Here is a 20,772-nt window from a genome sequence, read left to right on the forward strand (position 1 = left end):
TTTCCTCCCCACCCCCCCTTGATTCATTTATGTCAGCTTCTCACTGGTTTACATTTAGCAATTGCTTCTGACAAGAATTTTGCTCTAGTTGGTTTTTAAAATCCAGGCCCGTTCTGAGCACAGGCGTTGAGTAGCACAGCTGCTGGATTTGGACTAGCGGCCACAGTGGATGTCTCACCACAGTCAAATGTATTTAACTCAAGACCAGCATAGATGCTTGAAATTCTTGACCTGTGGCACATTATGTTCAAAAGTCACTAAATGTAAAAATGACCAATTTTTATGAACATTCAATTAAACTGTTTTTTTTTTTCTCCTCAATTGGAAAAAGAAACTGGTGTGACTAGACTCTAAAACCTTGTACTTCCCTGAGAAGTGCTGTTCTTGAGTTTTCCTTTGTGTCTTTCTCAAGAAGGATTGAATTTCAGGTTTTGTCCATGAAACGCATCCTTCATTACATACAGAAGCTCTAGTCACCATCTGCAGACACACCCAAGGCTAACTCACAATACACCTCGTAGGCATTGGGTTTTTCAGGTTATTTTGTGATGCTTGCTTGCCTGCCATGGAAACAGACGAACATTGCACCTCTTAAAATCACACACTGTACTGTGAGCTGCTCACCAGCAGGAGACGCTGCATGCATTTGTTCAGTCCCAGTGCACTGCATGTTAATTTCACGTTCATCACACTGAATAATTTGACTGGTGTCCATGAAACAATTCATATTCACTCCTGGTGCAAGGTGTTGAGCAAATAATGAGATTTTAGTGCTTGGTGAGTATTCAGTTTATTCTGTAAAGATTCAGAAGTGTAGAAAGGATGATACAACAGTGCTGTATGATCAGACTATTTCATAAAAGTTTAAGTGATCATCACACCGTAAGTCCAGATTCCATTTATCTCAAACCAAAATAAATTTGTAACATTCGACACGTGCATACACTGCTGGTAGGAGATCAACCTCCAATTTCACTTTGGATGGTATAGCACCGTTCTTAGCTATTAGCAGCTTGACAAAGATGCAGCTTAATAGGATTCATGTAGTGACTGTATGTTTATATAAACACAAGAATATTCAGAGGAGAGCAAAGATCTCCTCATTTGGCTCTCTAGCTAGACAATATCTCACTCTGTCAGTGTCTAGGGATCAAATTGATAATTTTGCTTTAAACATTTTGCCAGTAACAATATTTGATACAATTACAGCTTAAAGTTATACATCTCCGAGTGTACAGAAAGCAGCACAAGGTTTTTTTTTTTTTCACAGATATAGACCTGTGTTTTTTTTTTTTTTTTTTTTTTTTTTTTTTTTTTTTAAGAGGACAGAACAGTAACTGGAAAGCAAGGTGATGGGCAGACAGGTCATAAAAACACATGGACAGAGCTGAGTAAGGCAACGTTAGCGTGACAGGCTTCTCTCTGTTCAGTTTGCAGGGCAGTGTAGTGTATTGATCCTGACAGAGCTGTCAAAACCTTTATTGTGGGGCAGTGTGATTTTTAGCATTGCTGTCTTCATTAGTGCATTGTATATAGTCTCTTGCATGTAGCTAAACTGCAAAGTGATCACCAACATTTTACAGATTTAAAAAAAACATGTTTGATTGCATCTGGACTTACAGTGACTATAGAAGAGGAAATAGAATTGAAAAAACAAATAATGGAAAAAAGTTCAAGGCAGTGCTGAAGTACTGGTTGCTAAAAAAGTAAAAAATATCACAAAGCCAACAACATTTCCTTAATACATCTTTTGTTTGTCCAGTCAATACAAACCCTATTTTATAGTGCAGTTTCAATCACATATATATAGATATGTGTGTGTGTGTGTGTGTGTGTGTATATATACACACACATCCATCCATTATCTATACCGCTTATCCTGAATAGGGTCGTGGGGGGCTGGAGCCAATCCAAAACGACATTGGGTGAGAGGTGGGGTACACCCTGGAAAGGTCGCCAGTCTATCACAGGGCTGATACTTAGAGACCCACACTCACTCCTAGGGGCAATTTAGAGTCACCAATCAACCTAAGCTGAACATACAGACCCCGAAGAGGGTCATAAGAGCTGGAGTCGATCCAAGCTGACACTGGGTGAGAGGCAGGGTACACCCTGGACAGTTCACCAGTCCATCACACAAGGATACACATCCACATTCACTTCTATGGACAATTTAGAGTCTCCAATCAACCTAAGCTGCATGTCTTTGGACTGTGGGAGGAAGCCAGAGCACCTGGAGAGAACTCACACAGGGAGAGGCACAGGGAGAACATGCAAACTCCGCACAGAAAGGTGCTGGGGCTTGAACCCAGAACCTTCTTGCTGTGAGGTGACAGTGCTAACCACTGTAACACCATGCTGCCCTATCTATCTATCTATATATATATATATCTCTGACCCCAAAACAATATCTCTTGGCACTACCCTATCCTATCTTCGCTCATTCAAGTCAGTTTTCCAGTCAGTGTGCGTCTTTTCTCTTTCTTTTCTTTGATCCCTCACACTGACCTCATTGTGCACCCTCCCCACACAACCATAAAAAAGCATGAAAGGCTTAAACATCACAGGACTCAAAGGTGAGAAGTTCTTTCTTTTGACGATGGCAGGAAGTGATGGCAGATGGAAGAGTAGGAGTTGGATGAGGAGGAGGGGGGTGGGGGTATTCACAGTTACAGTCAGAGTCCAACGGTCCAGCTACAATCACATCTGCTGTCATTACGAACACTCTATTTATTTTTTTTTTAGACCGTGGCCAGGGGAGCAAACAGCATGTTCCTCTGGTGAGAGTGGGTCTGCTTCATCACACCTCCAGCAGCTCCATCCTCAGGCGATCCCTGTAAGCGACACACACATGACATGCACAGACTATGAGACCATGATTGGAAAGTTCTTGTTGTATTGTATTACTGTTGGGTTGTGCAAGTGAGGTACTTTTTGGGAGGGAGCATTATGAGAAGAAGCTTGTGTATGGGTTATCTTGCCTCTGAAATTCTTCTCACCAAAGACAACTGTCATGATTTATTCCCATACATTTGCATGCTGTTTCTATAATTCAACAGTCCAGATTCCTAGTTATCTAAAAATAGCTTCTTAAACAGAGACCTTTGATTGCCTGAATAAGCTACTCAGCATGAGTTCCTGTACACACCTCTCCTGCCTCCTTTTTACTGTACATCACACAGCAATGGCTACAAACAACAACCTGTCATGCTTTCATCACTCCACCTGGCTTACACTGTTTTTGTTTTTGTGACTGATAAGCAGCACTAAGCTTGTAACAAGGCACTGTGAATGAGAAGTATATTTTACTTCAGTAGCACACTGTCATTCAAGCATTATGACTGAAGTACTGTACCTGGCCTGACTGGCATCAGTCTGTTGTTCGATGAGTGACTGACTGGCCACTGGCTCCTGGTGGTCCTCTGTTCTCTCTGACCAGGGATCCTGCAGGGATCCTGGCTGTCCTGATTCCTCAGCTTGGCCTCGCTCGCCACTCCCCTCGGACTCCATCAGACCCAGCAGCGGTGAGTATGATTCCTGCCATACAACCCGCTGCTCTGAGTTCTTTCCTGGTTCGCCTTCAAGGTGCTGGTTCACGTCTTGCTCAAAAGGTTTCTTTTTGGCCACTGGAGGGTCCTTGGGTGACTTGGCTTCAGCAGATCCATGGTCTATCATTTCTTGTTCTGACTCCACAGGTGGTCGTTGATAGGTCTCCAGCCACTTTAGCTGCCCATTCTTGTGGCTATACCGGCTGTCGCTGAACCAGCGCACCACCTCTGATTTGGGAAGGCCTGTCTGGACACTCAGCTCCTCGTACTGCTGACTGCTGGGCCAGCGGGTATTGGAGAAAACCTGCCGGAGGATGTGCAGTTGCTGGGGGGTCTTGTTGCCCCAAGGGGGTGAGAAAGATGGCTGAGAAGCAGACACCTCAGCTATCTCAGACTTGTGTTCTTGATGTACAGTCTCAGATGTAGTCTCCGCTTCATTCCTCTTCAGCCTCTTGAAGTTGATCTTGATGGGGTCAACATTTAGCTCTGGGCAGGCTCTGTCTCCAGCAAAAGGGTCCTCCTCCTTAATGAGTTGCTTTAAGATTGACATGCCTTTTATGGGAAAGTCCTTGTTGCATTTATCCTCATCTAAAATGGATGAGCTGCTTTTTGCAATGACAGTGGTGCTGGTGCTTTCAGTTTGGGGTTTGCTGGCATGGTTCAGGTTAGGGACACTGTCATTACAGATAGTACTGGAGTATTCACTGCTAATGCTGCTGTTGTTGGTCTTGTGGATGTAGTTGTTGCGTTCGTCTTCGTGCTTTGCAGTGGGAACCTGCTCTTGTGGACTGATGATACCGCTGTTATGATTATTACAGCTGACGTTGGGTTTGCTGGTGTTGTTGATGATCACTTGACTCTTGGTGCTGTTTGAACCTTCCAATCCAACAGGTAAAGTGTTGTTTTTGAGATTTGGCTTGCCGTTGGTGTCAGTAACACAGTGCTCATCATTATTGCTAATGTTGGTCGAGCAAGTGACAGTGCTGTTGATACTGTTGGTCGGGCTGCTGTTATGCACCGGCTTCCTGGTGACAGTCTCACCACCATTACTACTGCTGGAATAGCTGCTGATGCTGCTGCTACTACTGCAACTACTGCTGCTACTGCTGCTTCGACTGCTGCTGGTGCTACTGACACAACCACTGCTTCCAGCCATGTCCAGGCTGAGGCCATTGCTCTTGTCTGGCTCCACAGTGGGCTGAGTATTCTTGGTTAGTACCTGTGTTGTTCTGACTATGGATGGAAACTTTGGGGGGACAACTGGAGTAGAATATGAGACCCTGGTGACATGGGGGTTGGTTGACATGCTGGCCTGTGTGGCTATGGCCCCAACAGGCCTGGTTTTTATGCTGCCATAGGGAACTTTGGCCATCTGAAAATTTGGTCCTTTTGAGCCTGGATGGGCAGTGACAGTGTGGTGGGTTACAATGTGATTGACATGCCGCTGTGTAGCAGGTTGCTTCTGAGGTGCACCACCCTGGAACACGGTGTTGAACATCTTCCTCCTGGCCTCTTCGATTTCTTCAGGAGACCAGCTTATGCCCTGCTTGAGCCTTTGGGCAGTAAACCACAGTTTGATCTGCTCTTCGGGGAACTCTGAGACCACTGTCAGGTAGCAGAGTTCGGCTTTGGTCGGGTAAGGGAACTTGCCAAAGGATGTCTTGAGAAAGCTGCTGGTGTCCATGGCGGCATCATAGGTGGGGATGCTGCTGAGAGGGATCATCACCTTTGGAAGGTCTTTATTGGAATCAGAGGAGGGGGGAGAGTAAAGGGAGGGAGTGTGCTGGTGAAAGACTTGGTTGGACACTGTCGTCGTAATCACATGAGTGACAGTGGTCCTCGGCATAGCTGGGGCACCAGAAACACTGAGAGCCCCGTTTTGGAGTTCAGGCACATTTGTCAGCATGCTGGGGTCTATATCCTTTCCACTGTCTATCTTCCGTACCTCCACGGTGTGAGAAACCACAATCTTTTTGTGATCACCCTTAGCTTTCATCATCTTTGCAATTGGCGTTTTGGTGACAGAGATCCCAGATTCTCTGTAGTCTTCTCCACTGGCTGTGAACAGGCTTTGTTCAACAGTTGTTACTCCATCCCGCTTGTTGACAGTTAGGGAGGCGGTGACCAAGCCCTCCATTATCTTCGGGTGGGAGTTGGCATTATGCAGAGCCAGGGCCTCAAAGCGGACGACTGACACCCCACAGTTCAGGCAGTAAAACGTGGGCTGGGCCCTGAAGTCTAAGTGGCAGTTGTGCATGTGATCCAAAAAGTAGTTTAAATCTCTGGATTCAAAACGGCAAGTCGGGCAGCTGTATGTGCCTCCTTTCTGCATCTCACTGCCACTTTCGGATTTGGAGGAGCTGTGAGAGACATGGCCAGACTCTTCTCCAGAGATGCTGAGTATGCTGTCCTCTGGGATTGTTGGTAGGAGTTCTGGTAGTGAGCCCAGTATGATTTCCTCACGCACATATTTGGATTTGGATGGTATCATGCAGGGTACAGTGGATTTCCTCTTGCTGGCCATTGTGCAGCTTTGTGTAGATGGGATAGTGAGTGACTGGTTGTCCGGTATGATGAGAACAGAGGGTGGGTGGATAGTGGAGAGGGTTGAATGGAGTTTAGTGTCATGGACAAGCCACTATGATATCACGGTGTTGCTTCATGCCTTCTGCCACTTTAGGACTCCTGTCACAGCTCCCAGGGAACCTGTGAGGAAAGAGTACAAATAGTGTGACTCTCAGCCCATATTTGTTTTAATAAATGCAGAGAAAGAAATGACAGTACAGCACAGTATGTAAATAGAAAACAGAGGGGTATCGTGTGAAAAATGGAATTTAATCATTCAACCCAACCATCATCGAATGATGATGATCATCATCATCATCATCAAAAAAACTACATAGCCTACCATATATAGACAATGGATTAATTAAAATATAAAACATGAAATCTATACTGTACACATGACATATTCCAGGATGCAAAGGAAGCTAACAGCCCCAAACAGGGTTATAAGTGTAGTAATGTAATATGTAGTAATATTTACTTCATTAATATATATCGAAGGGGTCTACAAAGAAAAAGGCTTTTCAATAACAAAAATAATTTGGGACTCTCAGACATCCACCCGCCCACCCGCACACTCCTTCAATCAATGCAGCCTGTCAGCGTTCTGGTTATTTACTAGGATTTACAGACTCCTGTCTAGCTGCCACAAGTTATGAATTCAGAAAAAAAGAGCATAATAATCAACAGAGGAAGAAATGACAGTCTAATCTCTGTGATATTTGTTGTTTTCCTTCACTGCTGTCATAGATTTGGCTTTTCTAATTATCGAAGGCACATGTCCACAGAATTATTTTTAGTAAAGCTTCACAACATTAACAAAACATGTAAGAAGCACTACATTTAGAGCTACAGTAAATATAGTGTACAATGTGCAGTAAATGTGATGAGTTTGAATCAGTGTTAAGATCCGCCTCCCTCCAAGAAAATGTTTATATCGCTAAATAAATATGGTCCACAGATTACCTTGGGGATTTTGCACCTATACAGTGGGATGCACTTCATCTCTTCAGCTTACTGGTATTTAAAGTAAACAGCTGTGTCACACTGTCTGCCACACCGCAAATACGCAAAAATATGCGCACGGATTTGTTTGTCTGCAAAAATATGTATGTACTACTATTTGTTTGTCAGTATAAGTGTGTGTGGGCGGGGTGCTTTCTTGAATTAAATTTAATTTGATTTTTTTACGTACAGGGTTCCATTGTCCTGTTCCTCTTTGGTTTAATAATGTACAGCAGGCATGTGAAGGTTAAATGACTTTGGCGGTGGGGGTGAGAATTTTACTGCCACACTTGCATGTGAGTTGTATGTTTTACATTGGGCATTACAGCATAATGTAGTGTCGAAAGGGGAAATCAGATGATGTACGTGTGTGGCATTATTCACAGTGTGGGGACCAAACCTTATTCATACAGTCACACTGTGGGCACTCAGCCTTCATTTAAGAGGACTGGACAAGGGTTGACAACTTGGCTTAAGATTTGGTTTAGGGAAGTAGTTCTTATGGTAAAGGCTAGGATAAATCTCCAGGAAATTAATATAAGTCAATATAATATCTCCATAAGGAGTGAAAACAAATATGTGTTTGTGTGTGTGTGTGTGTGTGTCAGCAGTCAGCTGACTTCAGTACTGTTAAGGACCTGAAACATTCCCTCAGGGCCTGAGAAGGTTACTACAAACACATCTGAGGCCATTACAAGCTGCAGGCTCTAACCATCTCATCCTACATTTGTTCAACGAGCAGCATGGCATTGCATACAAACCCAATACCCAGATCACTGAGTGTGCAAATCCATTAGCAAACCACATCCACAGGCTCTCTCTTCCTGTAACACTCCAGTAAAGATGGATATGGATTGTCTCTGCACTCTTCAGCATTCCTCTTCCTTCTTTTTCACAATAAAAACTGAAAACACGCCTCGGTCTCTCACAAAGCCACACATATTTGACAAAGTTTGTAGGACAAGACAATGGCTACAGTCAGTGTTTCATCAGTGGTATAACGGGTTTTAATACTGTCATTGTAAGACTGTAAAGTACAAAACAAATGATTGGAAAGATGCATCAAAGTGGAGCACTGCACCCTGTGCCATCTTCACGAGCTTGTGACACACACATACACAGAGCCTCTATATATCACTCTGGTCTTCCTTTCCTGAAAATGGAGAAGTGTTGATGTGTGACATGCTGCTGAAAACTAGTCTCTTCCTATCATCATCTATCCATATCACTCAGGCTCTACTTTCTCATGCACACATGAATATTCTGGGAAAAACATCAGCTACACACACTGCCCAAAAACTGCTTTCTGTTGAAATCCAGCATACCTCAACACCTTGAAGAACAGTTTGTTGGTTAAAAAGAAATTAGTGTCAACAGACTTTCATTTTACTGCATCCACATGTGCAAAGTTCACCATGGCTGCCCTCAGTGGTAAATAAAAGATGAACCTGTTCTAGAATTAAATCCCTCAAATGACTGCCCAAATAGTACACAGTGATCCCAGACTTTGATGTCTACCTCCTTTTCATTTCTACTTGAGGCTGCTGCCCTATGGCAGAAAAAACCCTATAACAAAACAAACAAACAAAAAAACTAGGTCACCAGCATCTTACACACTAAGCCTGGTTCACTGTATCTAGACGTGGGCATGTGCTATATGTTTTGCTGCCAGGAAGGTCATGATATCCTCTGATGGCACACTCGACTAACCCCTGGTGAGATCACGGTGTTCACTGAGTTCGTTCCACTGAATGGGGGATTTAGGAGTCAGCTTTCACGCAACACAGGTATGTAGTCATGCACATCTGAAACATCTGTGTGAGAGATGTCACTATGTTGGCTCAGTTAAGCTGTGGTGAAGTGATTCGTTTTGTTTGTCCCACAGACAGCGCACACTATGCCAGGACGTTTCAGAAAATAAAGTGATGGAGCAGGTAATGTGGTCACGGCGCCAGGCTGTGACTGGTGCAGCAGCCGCCAGAGGAGACGCCGGTCTGTGACGAGACAGATGCTGGTCTACAGAAGCTCCCCTCCCTGAAAAAAACACTTTGCTTCCTGCATGTGAAAACCCAGAACAAGACAGAGGTTGAGGAACATTACATAAAGAATCAGGTCACCTATCAAAAGAACGGACTGCCTTATCTGGCGAGTGAGACGTGCGATCAAACTCAAGACAAGGGTTTCCCGGAGCCACTGAATGGTTCCCTCTGAAAAGCCAGGCCTTGTGTTTCAGTGGCGATCACTGACTCATAACTGAAGCGAGGTAACGTGTCAGAGCTCTCAGGCGTGCTTTCTGAACACCCACGCTCAGCGTAAGCAGAGGAGCCTTGCTCACTGAACTAAAACTATGTTTAAACCATTCAGCTTTTCAAAAACAAGCATTTCCAAACAAATGGGATTAGTCTAGGTTTATATTCTGATGGGGTTTATAGGTTCCGCCTGATTTAACAGCAGCTTTAAGACTTACAGGAGGGCCTCCCTTATGTGCTCTTACACTGTCATTCCCATAACAATATTATATTTTACATCTCATTCATATTTGATTAGATTCTCTATATTTTCAAATGGCAAACAGCTGAGCGTGTTGCTCCCATTTCAGTAAACCATTTGAAAGAAGGCAGCATGTATTCCCTTTCATCACCTCATAAACTGCTGCAGTAATTACAATAATACAAGAGGAAAAACGTGCCCAATCTACAACGAGCTGCTGCCAGCGGAAAGGGAGGCGAGGCTGCAAAGTGGTTGCTAGACATTAAAATTTAATTCAAAACAGTCCACTGATTCAGACCCTCCCAGATTGTTGGGTCACCTACAGTTGACATTAGCAAACGGAGATTGGAGGTTTTGTAGTGCCGCCTGTCACATGAATGAGAATGGGAAGGCTGGAGGAGGGGGAAGGACAAAGGAAGACAAAACTCAGACATTTGGGAGTGAAGTGAGAGGATGACTGATGATGATGACAGGCTGTGCTGTTTCAATATTCCTCCCTGCTGACACCTCTTAGGCACACATCTCCACACACGCTCCCTCCTCACCTCCGCAACATTTAGCACCTGCACCGTTCTGACAATCTTTCTCTTTGAACTGAATAACTGGCAAGGAGTTTCTTGATGCAACGCTCGCAGTACAGCTACAAAACAAAAAAAGAGGCATAAATCCCTTTCACTTATGACAGTATTTGTCTTGTGTGTAATTTACTTTGACAGTGATCTGCGGCTGTCTTGAGAGTCTGCTTCAGCCCACAAAAATTACCTGACGCCCGCTGGGGGTTGGGGCAGAGATGGGGGAACTCCTGACAGGTACATTTGAATTATCAAAAAAATCCGTTTACCAGGAACATTTTCTGTCAACTACCCATTAAACAGATTAATGTCAGGAGAGTGGATCAGCTGGACACCCAAATATAAGCTGGAGACAGAGAGCAATTACAGAGAAGAGACTGGGAACAATGGCGCCTCATTTGTAAGGGAAACATGATCCAGCGCTGGGAGCCTTTAGACGGCTGACAGTCGAATTGCGGTTGTTCAGTTTCCTGCGTGTCTGGGTGTCTCCTGTGTCCATCACGCTGCCAGCGTGGACTAATGTGGGATTGTTTTTGATAGTAAGGGTGGACAGATTTCAGTTTGGAGATATCTTTGTGGGTGAATGGCACTGTACGCTTGCCAGAGTGAATAAGTGTCAGGCTCTAGTGTTACGTGTGCTGAAAAACAATTCAGAGTCACCAGGGTCATTAGCACAGTGCTAATACAGCACACGAGTTCGGGCTGTCTTCAGCGCCTGTCCAGCTGAAGACACACAGGTTCAGGGTGTAGTAGTCTCCATCTCCACTGCGAGGTCTTGCGTTTTTCTTTACATGGGTGTGTTTGTGTGCATATTAGTGTCTGAACGTCTGAGACGCAGGTGTTGTCAGCCATCTCGTCCTCATCCTCCTTCTCCTCCCGCTGCACACACACACACACACACCCATGTACGCTCTCCCTCCCATACTTCCATGACTGCAGCCTCGTCCACTGGGAGACCGGTCGGTGGTGCCACTCATGTGTTAACATCGCCATGGCAACCCCTCTCTTCCCCTTGCCCACCATGCCACACACACACACACACACAGCGGAGTCACTTGCCCACACCCACCAACCTCAAAGACACACATATACACACCGAATTCCCTGGACTGCATCCGGTGCAGGTCAAGACACAGTTAATCCACATGCCCTGCCAAGTCATCTTTGAAAAGGTCTTTCGCGGTTCAAGTCTCTCTCGGATAACTTTGGCTGAGGTTCACAACCACAACTTTGCCTTTTTCTTTCCCAGTCAGGTTGTATGGACACAGAAATCCCTGCCCCGCTGTTCTTATGTCTGTGACAGCGGCCGATGAAAGAAACATGGCGGAGGTCCACTCTAACAACTACCTCCTGTCAGTGATAGTTTCTTGCTAAATCAGTGTTGAGGCCTGGAGACTGATGCGGTACAGTACATACCTAATGCACTCTGCCTGTCTGAGCATCTTTTGTTGCACAGTCCTGTTTTGTGTTAGGGCGAGTGTTCACTGTTAAAATCTTACATTGTTCTCCAAACCCTTCTGTCTGTAGCCCAGACGAAATGACAGAAAAATAAACTGGAGTGTGCAGAGAAAAACCTCTGAGTCATGCATCCTTTTACAACACTTTTGATGAATAACTTCTTCAGTTCTGTAGCCAAGACTACAGGCATTCATTTGGCAACTTCAGACAAAAAGGAAGAAAGATGGCGGCGTACCGCACATTGTAACGTCCATCCTAAAATGGCTGACATCACAGCCTCCTCTTACTGCCAAAGCCTGGCAAATGCCAGCTCCTGCTGACCAAACCATTCTTGTATGGGACAGAGAAAGTGGCAGGGGCTCTCTCCCCACTAGCCCCAAGGGTTCCCCCCCCCCCGTCAGTGCACAGGCGTTTCTTTTGGTTAGAACTGTGCAAACATGCTGTTTTAGTGAGGCTTTTGAGTGGTCTCGGGCTTCGATATGGCATTGCTCCGATGACAAAAGCAATACCAAAAAGGATGAAAGACCCAAATAAAAGTGAATCTGTATAGAACACTGTCCTTTCTGATGGGAAAAATAGGACTCAGCGTTGTGTTTCGAAGAATTTTCTATGAGGATCATGAGGTATGCTGCTGTCGTGAATGCTTGTTTATTGAAAGTGGCTAGAAAATGGATCTGGTTGGCATTAGATGGTTGTTTTCTTCTCTGAACTCGAGGAATGTTATACACTCTCTGTCGGCTAAATCTGCAAATCACGACCATATGACCTTTCATGGTATTTTCTGGCAGGGGATTCAGTTTGAGCTGTGGGAGGCACACACAAACATTACAACCACAGTGGCTGCTGTTAGAAATCAGAACACCAAAGCCTGACAAGTACAGTATTCCAGGTATATGGGGGGTGGCATGCACAGAGGGGGGTGGACACTCTTGGTCCACTCCATTGCGTCTGTGTATACAAACACCCAGCTGTGGCCATAACGAAAACTGTGAGCTGTCTAATTGCAGGGAGTGAGGGATGAAAGGCAATATGCCTGGCCTCATTAGAGAAGTTCCGAGAAGGGAGATGGAAGGCCGTTCCCAGGGACCCACAAAGGGAATTGACATTCCCTCAGTGCAAGCGTCCTGCTGGAGTTAAAGCCTCCACACACACTGAACTCACCAGGCCAAGCTGAACCCGGTCCACTGGAGCTGCACAGCGAGAGCTCATTTACCTTTGTATTTGTGGTCATCACGTGCCTGCAAATGAACTCTCAGCATACAGAAATGTCCACTGGAGACCAGACTGTACTCCACATTCTACCAAATGTGGAGTACAGTCATTTCCATGACCTACATTATATGTAACAAGCTTAGCTGGTTAAATGATTAAAATGCATTCCAAATTTTACCAGTGATTCATGCTTGTCTAGCTGGCAGCTTGAATAATATGAGCTTGTCTCTTGTGTTACTGACACTGGACCCACACATGATGCACAGAGGCAACATTAGTCAGCACAGAGGTCCCTCCCCTGAAAGCAGAGGGAGACACATGGCATTCAAACTTGGCTCAACATTTACCTGGAGAGAGAAAATGTGACCATACATGAGCTGATGTTTTGAATACAGTGCCTCACTGATGATACATCAGATGTTTGCAAAATGTCTGCGTGCTCCCGAAATGAGCAGCTCTTCTTACTGTACTGTGTATGTCTCCGTGTGTGCGCGCGAGTTGGGCAGCAGCACATGTTGGTAGGAAGAAGAGGAGGAAATGAAAGAAAAGGAGTCCTTTGCATAAAGATACAGGCTTAATTTCTGCTCTGGCAAGAGGAAGAAATTTGTAGAGTGAGCGATCAATGGACAAACATTGATCACTGGCATGCAGTTGGAACATCTGTTAACTCCGTGGCTTCTTATATGAGCCAATAAGCCTGCTATAACGCTGTGTTCAGAAGTCTTTGGCAAGTCGTGTTTACAGCTCAGCGGGGAAATACAGCGCGTTGTGCAATAAAATAAGCAGATACGTCACATTGTAGCCTATAGCGCGAGAAGCAGCACAAATCCAGCCCGACGGACGATCCGCTCTTGTAACTGTAACAAACTGACGAGTTAACCCGCTTCACTCCATTCACAAGGCTGTGGGGCAACACACTGCCTCGGAGCCTACTTGCCAAAGGCGATCTGGTACTCTATATAACCTTATGAATATTCCCAAAAATCCTCCACCCCCTCCTCCACCTACTGTCGCCATTTTATACATTGGCGACTTCATGTAAACTGCCTTGACTACAGCACCAGATGAAAATTCAATATTCAAGAGCGAGACATAATTTCAGTAAACAACTTTGGAGATCGCACCTCACCAGATAGCTAATGAGAGGTATTCGTGTTGTGGAAGATGTGTTGTCCTTACCTCAGCGGTCGGTGTGAAAAATGGAATCCGACATTAATATATAAATGAATAATATTGGATTAGCTCCGATCGTTGCGCTTTGAGAAGAAGAGGAGGCGAACAGGGGGTGGGAGCTCTCCTCAAGTGAACCCCGTGAACTGGCGTGAACCCGTCAGTGACCACGGCAAGGTACATTACATTACATTACCTTTCCACCCCTCAGCCGCACTGTATGGAGACGGCAAAACAACTATGGTCGGCGGTGCAGGACGAGGCAGCTCCAAAAAAATTATAGCGAGTGTATTTCCTATGAACACGTGATTGGGAGCGTCATCCAAAATCCAAAAGCCCTTTCATCTAAAATTTTGGAGAGGGGCGGGGATGAGATCGGGATGTGTGTGTGTGCGGGCGTGTGTGTAGAGAGGGAGGAGGGGGGTACATATACTGAGCCCAGTGCAAATTTGGGTATGTCGTTATAGGGGTAAGGCAGTGTGCTAACAGACTGGCTTCTACAGAACTACAATGGCGCCGCGGAGCAGGCTGAACACATGGACTGTGTTGTAGAAATCTGGGATTTGACAGGAGTTTACTGATCTGTCAAATGAGATTCATCACCCAAAAAGGTTCTCTGAACTGGGTCACTTTGTTCAACAAATGGCCGCAGTCTTTAGTAAAAAACCTCTTGATGGGATACTATGAATATTAATCGCTGGGGGAATTGTCATTTAAAGCATCGGCCTATTAGCTTACGTCTTAAAATAGACTTTTACACGCACGCGTAATAGTGGCACGGCAATTTACGCAGGTGCCCAGTAAATGTAGTCCAGATGTTCATGCCCGTTTCTATAGTTAAACATTTCCTTAAATAAAACTACTAATGGCAGCTATACATTGATGTATAAAATGCCGTTTACACTGTGACTCCCATGACCTTGTTGGCCTTGTGCGTAAAAGCGCACTAAAAAGCGCAGAGCAGACAGACGACTTAAGAATTTGAATCTAATAGAAAAAGAAAGGTTAATAAAGAGAAACTATGGTAATGTATGTTAAAAGCATATTTTAAAACAATTCCACATGTCGCCCCAACCGAAGAAACTGGGATAAGTAATAATACAGAAACAGCATTATCTGTTAAGGTCAGTCTAAAGATACTGAGTATTACGGAAACATTCATTGTCTGCCCAGAAACATTAGCCCATAGTGATAATTTGAAATTAGACGTATAGGCTACACTGTGTGCAACAGTAGCGGCACTAAAGCCTGGAAATACAGTGCATGCGACACAAATATAACATCATTGCTGTCTATTGTAACGTATTAACCTGACAGGGCAAGTGCAAGCCTCTAGGAAATATATAGGAAACATGGATTTGCTCTTCCCTCCCAATTTGTCCTGACTGTAGCTGTAGACGTTGCTTATATTGTATGTGCTGTGCAGTGTGCAGTCAGGGAAAATAAAGATGATCTATGAGGCAGATGAGTCACTCCATGGTAAAACAAAAACCCAGCCCGTGAGTGAGACGTGTAGTCTGGTTGAGTACCAGGATTAAAAGACATTTCACTCATGACAAATTGTGTTGTCATTACAGCAATATATTTGGTGCACATATATGCTGAAACAATGCTGATCACAGTTTGTTGCTCTGTAATGGCTCGGTACAGTTTAGATGGCCCCAAGAAAATGTACAGAGCATTTCTGACTTGATCATCTTCTAAATTAAAATCATGCTGGGTGTTTAGAGTGGTAGACTCTTTTCTGTAGGAGCTGCTGTAAATTTGAACTGCAGTTTAAAGATGTTTATCACATTTTTAACCTGGTAGAATCCCACTAAGGTTAGGTACTGTCAGGCGACAGTGCTAATGCTTCACAAGCTTGCCACACTGTAACACATGACAGGCAAGTGGGCAGATCGGGGAAATTACTTTCTACATGTTTATCTTGTAAAGTGGAAGTAGAAAGAAGTGTTGGATTTGTGAGACTGAGGATACTGGTCTCAGTGAATCACCAGCGTCCGTGATAGGAGGAAAAGGAGTCAGAGTGAGAGCTCCTGCCGCCCCTGCTCTCTGTGGTGTAACCGGATCAGGGCAGAGCAGAGGGATGTACAGGAGAGCTGTTTGCTTCCAAATGAGCCAATGAGACCGGCTTTACATTAGACTGACAGCCTGACTCGACGAGCCCGGAGCCGCCGTTCTTGTTTAGCAACTATCCGACAGCCAATACGGATGGGAACAGAGGGAAGAATCAAAATACGAATTTGTCTTCCGGTAGGTCAAAACGTTACCTGCCACCTTTATCACTGTGGACCCTGTTTGAGAAAGAGAGCAGTACCTGTTGCAGCAATGGCGCTGTCCCAGTGTCTGGACGACTCACCTCTTAGGTTGCGTCTAAAACACATCCGGGCCGACGACGTGAACCCGCAGGAGGTGTACAACGAGAGACACCGGCTGGCCCTGGAGGAGCTGCTGTCAGGCGGGCTCGACAACTTCCTGGACTTCCTCAGGAAAGAGAAGATCCCCAACTTTCTGTCTGACGATGAGATCCAGCGGATCAGGAGCGCCACCGTGCCTCCTCCGTACGTGTCCCTCCACGGGGAGGACCAGGGGCTGGAGCAGTCGCTCAGCAGCTCCCTGGACTGCTCCTCAGTCACCTACTTCCCCGAGGTATCTGACGTGGAGCCGCCGATGCTGGAGATGGGCTGGCCCGCGTTCACCGCGGGGTCGTACCGGGGAGTCACGCGGGCCGTGGCGCACTTCCAGCCCAGCTACGGGGAGTGCATCTACAGCTGCAAGGAGGCAGCGAGGAGGATGATTAAAAGTGCAAGAGAGGTATGCACCAAGGAAAAACATGTTGCATAATTATATGTTACAATTCCTTATAATTTGCCAAGTAATTGTATTGTTCTAAACAAAACAAACCCTTCCTTATTTTTTGAGCATGATATTACCAAAGCACATATTGTGTACAATGCAGTTGTCTCTTTAATATTTTACAATCCCACATTGTATATTGTAATATTCCTATAGTTTCATTGCTATTTTCCAGCCCTAAATAGATCAAGTTCAAAGTGTTTATTAGTCATATGCACAGTTAGGAAACGTGTTTCCCTGTACAATGAAATTCTTACTTTGCCATCCACATGAATGCCACAAATACAAATACAAATACAAATGAAATATGAAGTAGATAAATAAATAACACAAAAACTAAGGCAAATACTACACTAATACAATGACAGGATGGATTTGTGTAGTATTTTTTTTATAAAGCAAAACTTTTATTTTGGTTGTGTGTGAGTTCATATTGATGTTTTATCAAACAGGCCTCCCACCACAAAACAAAAGCATCACAACATTTTTAAGGGAAAAGCTAAAACTCCCCAGGAACGTCCATAAAATACATGCCAGGTTATTTCCTTGATCAGTCTGAATTGTAGATAGAAGATTTTTTAATAAAAGCAGTGACCGAAGGATAAAACAAACCGAGCATTAATATTCATGGTGACATTGCTGATGGGAGCTGTTAGACCAGTCTCTGGTTTTGAAAATATTCCAGCATGAAGAGGGAGTCTGCGGCTTCAGCAGCACCTCAGGCTTGTGTAGGGCCTGCGTTCCAGATGTGCCTGGACTTGCCTTGCTCTCCTCTGTGATTTGCATTCCCTCTTTTATGAGTTTTCTCTCTGCTATAGCTAAAAGTTGGTGGGATGTATAACCGATTTCTGTCTGGAAACCCGTTGAAACCTTTTTTATCCAGTTTAAATGTGAGACCGTCTGGCCTCTTTGTAATGTTATACCACCCACTGCACAGTCTTTATTATACAAAGAGGCCACTGAGTGTAACAACACAGCGTGTGCCTGTATCATCACTAGTCAGCTCACAGAAACAACTTGGGCATGTATCTTTGTTAACACATTTTCCTAAAAATAAGCGTGCACACATTATGGTCCAGATAAGGTGGGAAACTCCTGACAAAGCTGCATGTGTATAGCACCAGTGTGAAGCATAAATCTGAGATATGTAAACATCTGTGTCTAATCCTCCACATGCAGCCGTTTCCACAGCATGTGAAATTCCATTCCTCCTTAGAAAAAAGAGAAATTGCTATGCAAAACAAAAGCTCAGAAAAATAGAGGCAAGCCCTACACTGCATCTACTTGTCTCCTGTATAGAAGTAATTTGTTTGCTGACCAAGCGCTACTGCCTATTGCCATGGTAACAGACCACAGTCAATAGAAAGCTCATCAGCACATGCATTACAGGGAGTGTGTCTGACAGAGTCGCGGCTCTGTTTGAATAAGACCTTGTTTTTGATAATAGTGAAAAAACAATCATGTGCCACTTCCAGGAGCACGCAGCTGCGGCCCTAAAAGGAATTCAGTTTTATTACCCCTGTAATTTTCCACTGCAGGTGATTGCCATAGTTACAGACTCCCTGACAGACCTGGATATCTTTAAGGATCTTCAGGAGGCATGCTCCCAACGTAGAGTCCCTGTCTACATCCTGCTCGAACAATCATGCGCTGCTGCTTTCCTCAAGATGTGCAGAAATGTCAGCGTTCGTCTGGATGACCTTCGGGTATGTGATTAGTTCATTAAAGCTGGGTGTGGCTCTGTGTGTACGCGAAATGAACCTCAGATGACATCAAATTAAAACATGTTTTTTAATCATGGGTGTGTCTGTGCTTATCTACAACTGCTGTTGTTTCTCTGTATTTTTTTAAATGCTTACAGCAAATGAGAGTGCGAACCGTAGCTGGTATGACTTATTACATGAGATCAGGAGCGAGGATCACTGGGAAAGTTCATGAGAGGTTCATGCTGATTGATGGGAACAGAGTGGCCACAGGTTCATATAGGTAACAACCTACTAACAATTTTACCTAAAATTAAATAGGACATGCTCTGCTTAGCCGACTATTATGTAGCAGAGAAAACCCCCACATTTACCAGACTATAAAGTAAATGCATTTTTCTTCAGAGCTTCACGGGCGCAGCTGCTTACTTTCATTCAAACATGTCATTAAATCTCTTTCATATGTGTAGGTTCAACTGGACAGATGGCAAGCTGAATAGCAGCAACCTGATCGAGCTGTCTGGCCAGATAACAGAGAAGTTTGACGAGGAGTTCCGCGTCCTCTACGCCCAGTCTCTACCTATAAACCCTCGAGGACCTCTAGGTGTCTGCAACAGCGGCATTTATGAGCACCCCCTCAACAAAGACTCAGTCACCATCTCCCCTCATCTGGCCAGACAGAGGCCTGTGGAGCCTGTGCGTCTGACCAGCACGCCTAGCCACAAGCCCCTTACCTTAGCAGTGGAGCTTCCATGCGCACCCTCTACTCCAAATTGTCAAAAAATGGGCCCAGAGTCTGACTCCTCCACCATAGGTGAAGACTGGATGGAGCAGCAGCACATGCAGGAGGAGATCCTGGCTAGCAGTGCCACACAGTGTTTCTCCACAGAGCAGCTAGCAGAGACCCCCAGTACTGTCTCCTGCCATGCCTCAACGCAGACAAGCTGGTCAGCGATGGACAGTGACACCCAGACTGACCCTCAGCTCACACAACCCATTATCGCTCTGACAAGCACAGGACCAAACCAGGACCCCTCTCCCTCCTTTGTGTCTTCCAGGCAGATCTCGGCCACCCAGGCGGCTCCAGACGAGACCTTGAAGGACTGTTTCCACAAGCTGTCCAAAGAGCGCCAGTACCACTACACCACCATCCGCTCCAAGCTGGAACACATTGTGAGCACCCTTTCTCAGAGGCAAGAGCTAGCGGATGTCACCAACATGACTCAGGGGCTTGGTGCTCACAGCAGGCACAGGGTTCATAAAGACTGTGAGCAGGAACCAAACCCCCGACTGCTTATTGAAAATGCAGGCATGGGCACATGGCCGAGAGCCAGATGTATACACTAGCTTGTCTACAGGGATTTCAGTGTTGGAGGGTAGTGGAAGAATAACGGTTCTTCTGTTTCAGATAAATAAACTGCTCAAAAAACGTAAGGGAACACTTGATCATTACTGTATGACTGTAAGCACTAGTGACTGTGAATCAGTTTCAGGAACAGGTGCAATCGAGCAGCAAAAGCAGGACAACCCCCACAAAGGGAATGGTTTTACATGTGGCAGCCAGAGACAAATGCCCTCTCCTGATCCTTTCTGACTGATTCTTCTCAAGTTTTGTGTTTTGCTCGTGTCCTTGTCACTACTGGTAGCATGAGGCAGTACCTGCAGCCCCATTGGGTTGCACAGGTAGTCCACTTACTCCAGGTTTGCACATACAGTATATTATGACTGATCAGTGTAAATGACATAGAAATGCTTACACATGAATTAGCTGTATAATATTTGTTACATTGTAGTCTGTTATTTACATAACTCTGTGATTTAATTCCCATAGCTTGTAAAGAAAAGTTATATCATAGTCCACAACTACAAAGTACAGCTAATGCTCTAAAAATGGCCATGGTAGCCATGGAAGGACAGGATATGTTTATTCATGCTGAATGTGGCAACCCTACTTCAGGTGAGATCACACTGAAAAACATTAAGTTACTCTTTGGGTCAGAAAGCATGCTTAGCTACAAACTCAGGCATCTAATATGTTTACTACTAGTCCAGGCTTCTCAGTTAATAACAGCAGCATTGTCACACAGCTCAGTGCTAATGTTAGCATCTAGTGGTAAGCAACAGTACAGCAGTTGTTGGCATTAACCCCTTGCCACCACACAAGACATAGAATAGAATAGAATAGAATAGAAT

General features: G+C 44.8%; 2 protein-coding genes across 4 annotated transcripts; one reads left to right on the forward strand and one right to left on the reverse strand.

The window, feature by feature from the left end:
* Nucleotides 1–2,324: 2,324 nt before the first annotated feature.
* zhx3a (zinc fingers and homeoboxes 3a) lies at nucleotides 2,325–16,463 on the reverse strand. Of its 3 annotated transcripts, none has more exons than XM_020592927.1 (3): nucleotides 16,380–16,463; nucleotides 3,356–6,254; nucleotides 2,325–2,834 (listed from the first exon to the last, which is right to left on the reverse strand). In XM_020592927.1, the coding sequence occupies exons 2-3, from the start codon at nucleotides 6,070–6,072 to the stop codon at nucleotides 2,801–2,803; spliced, it is 2,751 nt and encodes a 916-aa protein (XP_020448583.1). In that variant the 5' UTR covers nucleotides 6,073–6,254; nucleotides 16,380–16,463; the 3' UTR covers nucleotides 2,325–2,800. The 3 variants fall into 3 exon arrangements, with proteins under 3 accessions (XP_020448583.1, XP_020448582.1, XP_020448581.1); XM_020592926.1 differs by lacking the exon at nucleotides 16,380–16,463 and adding an exon at nucleotides 14,217–15,106; XM_020592925.1 differs by lacking the exon at nucleotides 16,380–16,463 and adding an exon at nucleotides 14,030–15,106.
* fam83d (family with sequence similarity 83 member D) lies at nucleotides 15,906–20,242 on the forward strand. The gene is made up of 4 exons (XM_020592929.1): nucleotides 15,906–16,834; nucleotides 18,415–18,582; nucleotides 18,738–18,862; nucleotides 19,050–20,242. Exons 1-4 carry the CDS (start codon nucleotides 16,232–16,234, stop codon nucleotides 19,924–19,926), a joined length of 1,773 nt encoding a protein of 590 aa, XP_020448585.1. The 5' UTR covers nucleotides 15,906–16,231; the 3' UTR covers nucleotides 19,927–20,242.
* Nucleotides 20,243–20,772: the final 530 nt, after the last annotated feature.

This window comes from Monopterus albus, unplaced genomic scaffold, assembly GCF_001952655.1.
Source record: "Monopterus albus unplaced genomic scaffold, M_albus_1.0 scaffold18.1, whole genome shotgun sequence".
Lineage (NCBI taxonomy): Eukaryota > Metazoa > Chordata > Actinopteri > Synbranchiformes > Synbranchidae > Monopterus > Monopterus albus.